The sequence below is a fragment of the Herpailurus yagouaroundi genome, unplaced genomic scaffold (assembly GCF_014898765.1).
Source record: "Herpailurus yagouaroundi ecotype Mexico unplaced genomic scaffold, PumYag 197, whole genome shotgun sequence".
Lineage (NCBI taxonomy): Eukaryota > Metazoa > Chordata > Mammalia > Carnivora > Felidae > Herpailurus > Herpailurus yagouaroundi.
Genome location: NW_024412428.1, coordinates 17446183 through 17458194, shown reverse-complemented (window position 1 = coordinate 17458194; position 12012 = coordinate 17446183). Strand labels below are relative to the sequence as shown.

Sequence of the window (12012 nt, the reverse complement as noted above, 5' to 3'; positions counted from 1 at the left end):
AAGTACTATGAAACAATGCATATAATATCCCCCATTTTTTAAAAAAAAGTACATATATGTATATAGAAAAACATAGGAAAACCAGGCAATAAAAAAATGACCAAGGTTATTTCTGGGTGATAGGGTCATAAACAATTGTTCTATTTCTGACCTTATCTAACTTTTCTATAATGGATTGTTTGTAACTTTTAATTAACAAAAACAAGCAAATATGAAAACCCAATAAACTAAAAATAGTGCCTCCTCTCTCTCGTCATCACATACTGGATCATGCCACAAACCTGGTAATTTTCTCAGTAACATTCTTTCCCTCTGTGCTTCCATCTCTAGCCCCCTCCAGATACATGTGAATTTAACTGGCCACTAAGTCCTGTCATTTATATCCTTAATATATATGTATTCTCTGTTTCTTTTTTACTACTCTAAGAGCTACTACTTTGGTTCAGGTCTATTGGTACCCCTTGGGTGAACTGATCATTTTTTTTTTCAACAGGTCTCCAAGGTTCTATACTTTTTACCAAACCATTCTCTAGTCTTTATTGAGTCAATGAAAAATATGATTTGAAAAAATGGTATCACAAAACCACATTTAGCTTTATACTGCACTCTTATCTTCTTTTTCACAATTGGGTGTCACTTAACAGGAAGATATACAAGGAAGTTTCAGTGGCAGACCACAGACAATCCCTTTCAGCACCATGCCCAGACCTTCAAATAGAAACATGACAGTTTTTATGAAGGGACAGGCCAGTCAGAGGGGAAGTAATAAGAAAGCAGCCAGGTGAGGCTGTAAACAAAGTGTGAGGATGAACCAGTTAGAAAATCACTTATCAGAATATGAGCATAAATCTAAGTTCTAGAAGTAAGATTTTTCTCCCTTCTCTCCATAAAGTGCTTTGAATGAAATAGAACTATCAGGAGTACCCAATGTTTTTAAATGTTCCTACGTTTCACTATAAATAGGATATAAATCAAATTATTAAATGAAGTCCTAAGCTACTTTGAGGTGAATAAGTAATAAAAAAAATCAAATAAAAAACAAAAATTAAATAAAAATTAAAAAATAAAAAAAAGCATGATTTCAAAATATCAATTAATATCAGCAACAGCAGAGACCTAAGTAAACTCATCTCACCATTCCCTTAAATCTCACCATGTAATCTCATACGAACAACACTGCCATTATCAGCCAGCTAGGTCTAGAACAACTACGCCTAATATTTACTTTAGCCACCATAATGTACCAAATGGATCTGATTTGTCAAATAATATAAATCACATCTCTGAATATGTGACCTAAATGCAGGGTTTTCAATACTGTAATTCAATGACCTTTACATTACTTATAAAGTATTTGAACTTACAGTCAACTTTTTCTCCCCCAGTTAAATAAAGTTACAGGCTGTGAAATATAATTGGTGTATGATAAGCTTTTAAAAAACTTTTTATTATGGAAAATTTTCAAAAATATCTCAGAGTTGAGATAATATGAATGTCAATGTCATACCACCTACCTTCAACAATTACTAACCCATAACCACTCGTTTCATCTATCTCTCTACACACTTTCTCTTTTTTCCTTTTCTTTTTTTAAGTTTATTTATTTTGAGAGAGAGAGACACAGAGTGTGTATGCACAAGAGGGGGAAGGGAGAGAGAGAGAGAGAGAGAGAGAGAGAGGGAAAGAGAGAATCCCAAGCAGGCTCCACAGCCTTAGCACGGAGCCTGACACAGAACCGTGAGATCAACCGTGAGATCAAGACCTGAGCTGAAATCAACAGTCAGGTGCTTAACCGACTGAGCCACCCAGGCGCCCCCTCTCTACCCACTTTCCATCTTTCTTCCATCCCTTTCTCCTTCCCCGACAAACAGAATTATTTTGAATGCATAATGTCATATCATTTCATTCATAAATATATCAATATCTACTTCCAAGATTAAAAAAAAAAATTTTTTTAATGTTTATTTATTTTTGAGAGAAGACAGAGACAGAGTGCGAGGCACGGAGGGACAGAGAGAGAAAGGGAAATAGAGAATCTAAAGCAGGCTCCAGGCTCTGAGCGGTCAGCATAGAGCCTGATGTGGAGGTGAACCCACGAACCCTGAGATCATGACCTGAGCTGCAGTCAGATGCTTAACCAACTGAGCCACCCCAGCGCCCCTCTAAGAAGACTTTTTAAAAAAATGCCATTTTGGGAGGTGTAGGTGGCTTAATTGGATGAACGTCCAGCGCTTGGTTTTGGCTCAGGTAATGATCTCATGGTTCGTGAGTTTGAACCCTGCATTGGCTCTGTGCTGGCAGGTGCAGAGCCTGCTTGGGATTCTCTCAGTCTCCCTCTCTCTGCCCTTCTCCCACTCACACTCTTTCTGTCAAAATAAATAAGCTTTTTAAAAAAAATTTTTTTTTCAACGTTTTTTATTTTTGGGACAGAGAGAGACAGAGCATGAACGGGCGAGGGGCAGAGAGAGAGGGAGAGACACAGAATTGGAAACAGGCTCCAGGCTCCGACCCATCAGCCCAGAGCCTGACGCAGGGCTCGAACTCACGGACCGCGAGATCGTGACCTGGCTGAAGTCGGACGCTTAACCGACTGCGCCACCCAGGCGCCCCAAATAAACTTTTTAAAACATGCCACTTTCACATCCAAATATTTAACAACAATCTCTTAATATCAAATGTCCTGTCAGCATTCCAGTCTCTGCAACTGTCTCAATTTTAAATAATTATTTCAAGTCAGAAACTAACAAAGACTCACAAATTGCTACTGGTTGCTACTTCTCATTTCTTTTTTTTAATCTACAGAGTCTCACTCCTCCCTATTTCTCTTTGTCTTACAATTTATTTGTTGAAGAAATTCATTTGTATAGTTCCCAATACTCTGCATTTTCTGACTGCATATTTGTGGTGTTAACATGTTCCTCTGATCTCAGTATTTTCTATAAACGGGCAGTTAGGTCTAGAAGCTTGATCGTATTCTGGTTCATTTTTCTGGCAAGAATTTTTCATAGATGGTGTTGTATACTTTTACTAGAAGTGATAGATATGGATGTTTCTCTCTTTGTGAGGTTAGCTGCCAATGATGACCAATGGCTAGATCGATGGTGCTCAACTGGGGCAACTGGGTCCCCCACCATGGCACTTGGCAGTGTCTGGAGAAATATTTGGGTGGAACAACTAAGGAAAAAGTGGTACAACTGGCAGTGAGTGGTTACAGCCCAGGGATGCTGTTCAATACCCTAAATAGTGCGACCCCAACTGTGTGACCCAAAAGGTAAACAGGGCCGAGTTGAGAAAATTTGAACTAGATCCATAAATTCAACAGCGGTGGCAAAATATTCTATCCATCCCTCTTCATTTCTTCAACAGAATAGAGTTATAAAGAGCAGCTTCCTCCCAACAACTCTATGTAGTTGGAACAAAAGACAGGATAAATGTTGGACCCTTTCCTTTTATTTACTAGGTTTCAAAATAAGTTGGTTCCCTTCTATCCACCAGATATAACCAATGAGGGCTCTTTTTGGGTTTTAGTATCAGTATGAATCCTTGGGTTTAAACATGTTTGATAGGTTTCAGCCCACTCAGTTATTTTTATTGATGCTCTAACTGTCCTACCTCTGGCCAGTGGAAGCCTCATCAACTTAGCTCCAAAGTTCTTCTGCCGCTTTCCCCACAGTCTTAGCTTCCCTGCTTTCTGCTATGTGCAACATTGTCTCTTTCAGTGGGAAATGGTGTTTAGAGAACACAATCTGGATGTGCTCATGAGTACTCTTTCTATTTTTGCTTAATGTTTATTTACTTTGAGAGAGACAACAAGTGAACAGGGGAGGGCAGAGAAAGAGGGTGAGAGAGAGAGTCCCAAGCAGGCTCCACACTGTCAGCATGGAGCCCAATGCGGGGCTCGAACTCACAAACCATGAGATCATGACCTGAGCTGAAATTGAGTGTCAAAAGCTCAACTGACTGAGCCACCCAAGCATCCCTACTCTATTTTTATGAACACTTAACCAAACATTCCTTTCAACCTTCCAGATTTTAGCCTCCGTGAAATCTTTCTGAACTGTTAAATATAATCTGTTTATTAATTAGTCATTAACATTATATATAACACACCTCACACAGAATAATTACGTGATACTAACAAAATTAACAAAGTATTGCATAATAAATATAATAACATAATAAGTAAAATCCATTTTTACCCCATGGTGAGTAGACTGCTCACTCAAATACGATAAATTATTTATGCACTGAAGTAACTGATCTGAACTAATCTGAAAATTTCATAATTTATGATGCACTAAAATAACTCACTCCTAATTAATCTCCAATGGAGAAGTGGTTATCCAAGGAGGTTTATTCAGTAAGGAAAAATTTCACTGGAAAGTCATTTTAAGAAATGTTTCTTCTTGTTGTTGCTAAAAAAGCAAAAATTTCGGGGCACTTGGGTGGCTCAGTCAGTTAAGCATCCAACTTTGGATCAGGTCATGAATTCAGGGATCGTGAGTTTGAGCACCACATCAGGCTCTGTGCTGACAGCTCAGAGCCTGGAGCCTGCTTCGGATCCTATGTCTCCCTCTCTCTTTGCCCCTCTCCTACTCACATTCATTCTGTCTGTCTGTCTGTCTCTCTGTCTCTCTCTCTCTCTCTCAAAATGTTTCTTAAATAAACATTTAAAAAATTTTTTAAAAATTTCTAAGAGAATATCCTAGAACAAATGTTACAACTTAAGAAGCAGCATTAGTGGAGGTCACAGATTCAGAAATCACACTAACTGAAGGACCTAGATGCTGTGAGAGTAAGTAGTTAAATCTTCTATTTGAACACGGTACATGAATAGTAAACGTATCAACCCAATTCATAAAAATATTTAGCACAGAGTCAGGCATACAGTTAAGTTCTCAATAAATGTAAAACAAAGAGAATTTACATACTTCCTTCACCTCCTTGAAAATGTTGACAAACTCTTCATTGATGGCTAAACTTCTGCGTTCAATATCTCCACGTAAATTCCTTCGAGTCCGCAAACTGTTTTCAACGAAAAAGGTTGAAAGTGCCTTGAGAGCTTCCAACATCTCCTACACAAGTGATAACAGAAGACAATTACTGGGACTGATTTTCAAATGTTTTCCGAATCTCAAGCCAAATTTTAATGAAATCATTTTCAAATTATGTTTGCATTAAACAATCAAAAAAATACTGGATGGCTTCACAGTACTGAATAGTAAACTTACTTCCAGAACACAGTAAGGATGTACTTACTTATGTACTGTAGCATATATAAGAGATTATTCACAGCAGGATAGTCTGGAATTGTCAAGACTGGAAATACCCTCAATGCCCATCTAAAGAGGATTGGTTACAGAAATCATGACATATCCGTTTTAGGAAAGATGAAAATTCTTTATGTACTTAATATAAACTTCAAGATACAGTAAGTGAAACAACAAGGTATAGAAACAGTTATAATACCAACTGTTACAAAAGAGAAAGGACTATGGTGCATGCATATTTGCCAGTGAATAGATAAACTACCTCTGGAAGGATGTAGTATGTAAGAAGTAAGCACCACCTGTAGCCTCCAGGCAGAGAACTGAGTAACTGGCAGCAGAGAGGAAGGCCTCTTTGAGGTGACTTCGGAACAGAGGCCTGAGTGACAGGAAAGGCATCCATGGGAACCAAGCCAGTCCACTAGAGGTTTTAGGCAAAGGAGTAATATAACGTGCTTTATATGTTCAAAAGTTTATTCCAACTTTGTGAGGACAGAAGATGGGGGGCGGGGGGGGGGGTGGCAAGAAAGGAAGCAGGCAAGAAGAAGAAACTAAAATAATCCCAACAAGATTTGACAGTGACTTAGAACAAGACAGTAGCACTGCAGACAAAGGGGAGATGATCCGAAACAATTTTTTTTTTCAAGGCAGCGCCTATAGGATTTGTTAATGGACTGAATATATGATGTGAAAACAATGACAGGAATCAAAACTATTTATACACTTTTTGTTTCTGTGGGTACGTGATGTTCTTTACTAACAGTAGAAAGTAGAACCAGTTTGGAGAAAAACTAAGGGTCTGGCTGTGTTAAGTTTTTACGATGTCGATCAGGTATCTAATTGGAGCTGTCATATGAACAACCGACTGTTACAAATCTGGAGTTCAGCAGAGATGTCAAGAACAGGGCTCTAAATTTGAGAATCACCACCCTTTTTGCTATTTAAAACCATGAAAGAAAGAGACCTCTCTTACAGAGATCTTATGCAGCTTCCGCGACAGCGGGTTGTTGGTCTGCGCCGGGCCCCCGCCTGCATAGAGGACAGAAGAGTCTGCATAGAGGACAGAAGGGAGAAAGAAGACCAAGCCCAGGACATCCAATAGTACCCTAACTCCAGATACAAATTCCTACAGCTGAACTAGCATATATCCTAACAGGTTTCTGTGTTTCTGTTAACATGGTATTGTGCGATATTGGCTGGACTGACAAAAACAGTAAAGCTATTTAAATTCAGTTCTATATTTAAAAGATCATTACAAAGATTTACTGTACAAAAAAGAAAAAGATGAAGAAAAACCATAGACACTAAGGAGGGCACCTGTTGGGATGAGCACTGGGTGTTGAATGGAAACCAATTTGACAATAAATTTCATATGAAGAGAAAGAGAGAAAGAAAGAAAGAAAGAAAGAAAGAAAGAAAGAAAGAAAGAAAAGGAAAACCATAGAATGAAGCCACTTCTTTTGACTACAACCTTGAAATTTCCTAGGCCTGGCTCAGAAGTGGTTAGTAAATCATGAATGGACAAGACCACACACACACAGGTGCAAATTAGTTTCCTCAGTTATTTGATCGTATGATTTAACCTAGTTATACTTTTTCCACACCTTATTTTTCTCCTGGGTAAAAAGAGAGATAATGTTACCTACATCATAGTAGCTGTATTAAATGAGATCATACATGCCAGTATCAGACACATTAAACACGTAATAAACTGTATGATAACATGAACATTTAATAAGAAACAGTAAGGGCCAGGCACTGTGCTGAGAACCCCAGACAGACTCTCTTGGTGAATCGCCACAACAACCCTGAGAAAGTTACCAGCAGAAGTCCCAATTTAGAAATGATGAGAAACAAGCTTAGAGAAATTAAAGGATTTACTCAAATCATAGTGCTTCGGTTTGATGGCTGTATCCAATAAGCGGTGGCCCCAGAGCCCGTCTTTCTTACTATGTTATAATGTTATTTTTTATACACATTCTTATTGACGGCTTATTTTCAGTTACCTACAAATTTATCTATAAAGGTCTCTCTCACTGCTACATATACTTTTCCTTTATGTCTACTGGCATGACCAATTTACCTAAAGATTCAAAGATACAGAAGAGATCATCACCTGGGACAGGGGCTGAACGGAGGAGTTTCAGGTGCTACTGGGGAGAGGACGTGGACAGTTTATCTTGCAAAGAAAAACAGCATGAGCCCAGATATCACAGACAGTGCTTAGCTAACAACAAAAACTGATACAAATTATTTCGTTTGAGCTCTGAGCAAACAGTAGTTCTCTCGCGCTGCAAATCACTCCAGTCGTTCTCACTCGTCAAGTGGAAACGCTCAATTATGCCTATCCGGGTTCCCCAGTCCCTCCAACCCCCTTTGCGTCGTCTTGTCTTGTAAGTTACTCCGACACCGGCTTCTAAGCCTGCCCGGGGCTCTGCTCTCTCCCTGCTCAGACCCCCGAAGACCTCCGGGGTACGGAGATTCCACGGTTGGCTACCCGGATCCAGAGTCTTCCAGGACAGGTTTTTCAAATAAGGGGTGACACCAAGGCCCTCGGCCTCCCTCTTCCTACCCGCCCCACGCCCGATCCGGAGGGATGGAGGCACAAGGCAGTGGGTGTCGACAAACGCCTCCCCCGGCCAGGGTCAGCTCCGCGGACGACTCTGGACCCCGGGCCCTGACAGCCCCGGTTACCTTGTCGTTGTCCAGCCGCGTCTCCAGGATCTTATGCAGCTTCCGCGACAGCGGGTTGTTGGTCTGCGCCGGGCCCCCGCCTGCCCCATTGCTGAGGCCGTTGGCAGCCGCGGACGCGGGTACCGCTACCACTTCCCCACCGCTCTCGGCCATAGTGTCGCAGACCCCGCCCCCAGCTCCGAGGGGACCCCCTAGGCTTTCGGCAGGGACCCGCGCCGGCCGCGCGAGTACTGCGCGTGTGCGTGGACTGCGCGCATGCGCCCCGGGTCCCGGAAGGCTCCGCCAGCCCTGCTCAGCTGAGCCACGCTGCTGGAGAGGCGGGGTTAGAGCGAGGGGTAGGTGGGCAGATCCTTAGTGTGCCCTTAGGGAAGGGGAGACTGAGGGGAGGTTTCGCATACGGTCTGGAAATCGAATCGTGTTTAAAGTTTGGGGATTACGGTTAAAAGGATTTCAGAATCCTGAATCAATGAAAATCTAAGCTAAGTTTGAGTAACATACACTTGACACCCGTGCCTGGCGTATAAATTCTACAGTAATTAAATTCATTTTACCTGATTTTTTTTTTTTTTGTAAAGTATTTATTAGAGGTGTATTACATGCTAGGTACTCGAGTAGGCATTAGGGGATGTCTGAGACAGAGGAGTTAAATGTTAAGATTGTGATGAGTGCTCTGAAGGTATTGAAGTGCAGAGTTGAAAGAGAATAGTGAAGGGAGGGTCCTACTTCACCCAGGAAGGTCTGGTAAGGAGTTCCCATTTAAACTGAGATTTGGAGGAGAGTCTGAAACATGGGGTGAAATCGTTCCCCCCCCCCCCCACCCCAGAGTGTATAAATGCAAAGGTCCAAACACAAGAAGAAACTTGGAGGGTCCGTGAATTGGCCAAAGCCAGTGCGGCTGCAGAATAACAGATGAGGGAGTAATAAGATGAAAAATAAATTCCCCAGAGGGTCTAGATAACAAATATTGTTGTTTTTTACATTTCTTTTCTCACTTAAAAAAAAAAAACTGGATCAGAACAAATCTCTGAACTTCTTGTTTAGTATTTTTCTGAGACACTAACCATTTAGCTTTTGTCCTTAATTTACGTTGTCATGTGTGTATGTATAGACATAGACATAGACATATATGTATACCTGACCAAGACACTCACCCCAGTTCCGGCAAGTGAAGAAATGGCTCAACTGGCAAAAAGAAACGACTGTAAAGTCCCTATGACCCCAATAAGAAATACATAGGACTTAGATGAAGAAAACTTGCAAGTGTTATTGAGGGAAAAATAAAGAGGAGGGAGGGAGCAAGAGAAAGAGAAACTAGAAACAACCAAAGTGTCCACTGATAAAGTACTGAACAAATAAATTATGGTTCGTTCACTCAGCACAATACTATGCAATTCGGGTGCCTGGGTGGCTAGGTCAGTTAATCGATTGACTTCTGATTTCACCTAAGGCATGATCTCACAGTTTGTGAGTTTGAGCCCATGACGAGCTCCACACTGACAGTGTGGAGACTGCTTGGGATTCTTTCTCTCTCTGCCCCTGCTCTCTCTCTCTCTCAAAATAAAGGAACTTAAAACAACAACAACAAACAATACTATGCAACTGTTATCTACCACAAAGGAAATTTAAATGCTAATGGAGAAAGAATTCCAAAATACAATATATGGAAAAAGCAACATGCGTTATAGTGCATATAGTGTGATCCCTGTGTGTAAGAAAGAGACAGCTTTTTCTTTTTTTTCAGGGTGGCTTTCCTGTGGAAGGGAGGCTTTTACTTTTCATTTTGTACATTTCTAAATGGACTGAAAATTCCTACCTTAACCCATGTGCCACTGAATTATTAACAGAGATTATTAAGGTAGGGTAATTATGGTCTATTTTTCTTTGCTCACTTGTACTTCTCTGAATTTGCAGTTGTAAAAACAGGAAGCAAAATCATTTGAAAATTAGAATATTATGTGGTTGTATAAAAACAGAAATTATTGCACAATTTAAACATACTTAAAGCCATTTGTATATTTTTTAATTATCATATGTCCCATAAGGCTAACTAAATTATAAGTTAAATGCTTAACATCAATATTTTTCAAATGTTAAAATAAATGTTCTGGTGAGCCTTGTCAGACATGTATTTATATATACGTATGTATATAATTGAACATAAAGGTTTTCTTTTCGTGAAAATGTGAAAGGTAATTTTGTATACTGAGCTCTTTAGTATACTAGAGCACTAAAAGAATTAAAACACAGGCTCTGGCTTAAATATTTCAGTTTAATGGGAGAATAAAAACATGCACATAAAAGGGTAAAGCATTCTTGGAGTGCCTGGGTGGCTCAGTCGGTTACGCGTCAGACTCTTGGTTTTAGCTCACGTCATGATCTCACAGTTGGTGGGTCCAAGCCCCTTGTCCTAGCCCTGCTTGGGATTCTCTGTCTCCCTAGTTCTCTGTCCCTCCCCCGCTGGCTCGCTTTCCCTCCTCCCTCTCTCTCCCTCCTCCCTCTCTCTCCCTCCTCCCTTTCTCTCCCTCCTCCCTCTCTCTCCCTCCTCCCTCTCTCTCTCCCTCTCAAAAATAAATAAATAAACTTAAAACGAAAAAAAGTAAAGAATTCTTACATAACTACAGGGGAAATGTGCTGTAGAGTAAAATGTAGAGATTCTTACCTTCCAAGTGATGGTTGAAATCATTTGGCTTCTGAAATAAGTGGGAATCATATTATACTGGCATGGCTTCATTAAAATATGATATGACATGTATTAAAGCCATATCTGGTGAGTCATAGAACTTTCAGCCCTCTGTATTTTTCACTGTATTAATAGCAATAGCTCCTATCGCTTAGCGTTCAAATGTACTGATAATCTGACTCAGTGCTAGATATTTTTAATATACTATCCTTATCTTGATAACTACCCTGCAGCATAAGGATCATTACCATGTTATCATGTAATTAGTACTCTGACGAGTAATCCAAGACTAACAATCTTTCCAAGGCTATATGGCTAACCTTCGATTGCATAGCTACTTCTAGCTAAGTTGGTAATTAGTTGCCAAATTCTATTACTGCTTCCTTGTTTTGGTTTTGAGTTGTGTACACTTCTTACTTGGAACGTAGTTAAAATTTTGTAACTAAATGTCCAAATGCATTTTATGCTGGCATTGACTTGACCCCATTCTTACTGCCTTCATATTGACACCAGCATTATTTTTCTTTAAAAAAAAATTGTTTTTAATGTGTCTTTGAGATGGAGAGACAGAGCACAAGCAGGGGAGGGGCAGAGCGAGAGGGAGAGAGAGAATCCCAAGCAGGCTCCATGCTGCCAATGCAGAGCCCGAGTGGGGCTCCAGCCCACCAACTGTGAGATCATGACCTGAGCCAAAACCAAGAGTCGGGTGCTGAACCAACTGAGCCACCCAGGTGCCGCTAAGTTAGAGTTCTTAATTGCAATTAATAGGAGCTGACTGTGGATGGCTTAAGGAGAAATTTCTTTAACAAGGGGATATTGGGTAAATCTCAGAATCAACAGGAAGGGTGAAGAGCCATGCTCAGAAAAGAGGCAGAAACAAAAGGAGATGGGCCACATGGAACAGTTGCCAAAATCACCCCACACAGCAGCTCGCTGTGGGTCCCATTGTCATTACTGCTGAAGCCTGGGATCCACAGGTCACTGTAGCCACGTTCCTGACCCTGGACGTAGGATGCCTCCGTGGCACAATTGCCAATGCTCTTTGGAGACTATGTTGCTTAAAATTTTACCATTCCTGAGGAGTTCTCCACTGTCTCTGCTTTTTGTGCCACTTTCTCTTGTTTCAAAGTCTAGGACAAGTGCTTCCCATCGGCAGAGCTCAGGTAACAGATTTGTGCACATTGTCAGGGAGCTGAGAAAGTGGATAATTGCTCAAAACTAGAAAGAATATTCGTATACTATGCAGCTCCCTCTCCCACACATGCACGCATGCATACACATACGTATATTGCAAATGTCTACCACAATTTACCCCTTTGAAACAAAATTTTTTTAAACGTTTATTCATTTTTGACAGAGACAGAGTGCGAG

The 12012-nt window shown here is 40.6% G+C and overlaps 1 protein-coding gene across 4 annotated transcripts in view; it reads right to left on the bottom strand.

Annotated features, from left to right (window-relative positions):
- COG6 (component of oligomeric golgi complex 6) overlaps window positions 1-8184 on the bottom strand; it is an 81548-nt gene extending 73364 nt beyond the window's left edge. For 3 of the 4 annotated variants that reach the window (XM_040448290.1, XM_040448293.1, XM_040448292.1), the window contains exons 1-2: window positions 7962-8184; window positions 4932-5075 (exon numbers count right to left, since the gene is read on the bottom strand). In XM_040448290.1, coding sequence (XP_040304224.1) covers window positions 4932-5075; window positions 7962-8114 — 297 coding nt within the window. In that variant the 5' untranslated portion in view covers window positions 8115-8184. The remainder of the gene's footprint in view (window positions 1-4931; window positions 5076-7961) is intronic. The other variant, XM_040448291.1, reaches the window with a different exon arrangement.
- Window positions 8185-12012: the final 3828 nt, after the last annotated feature.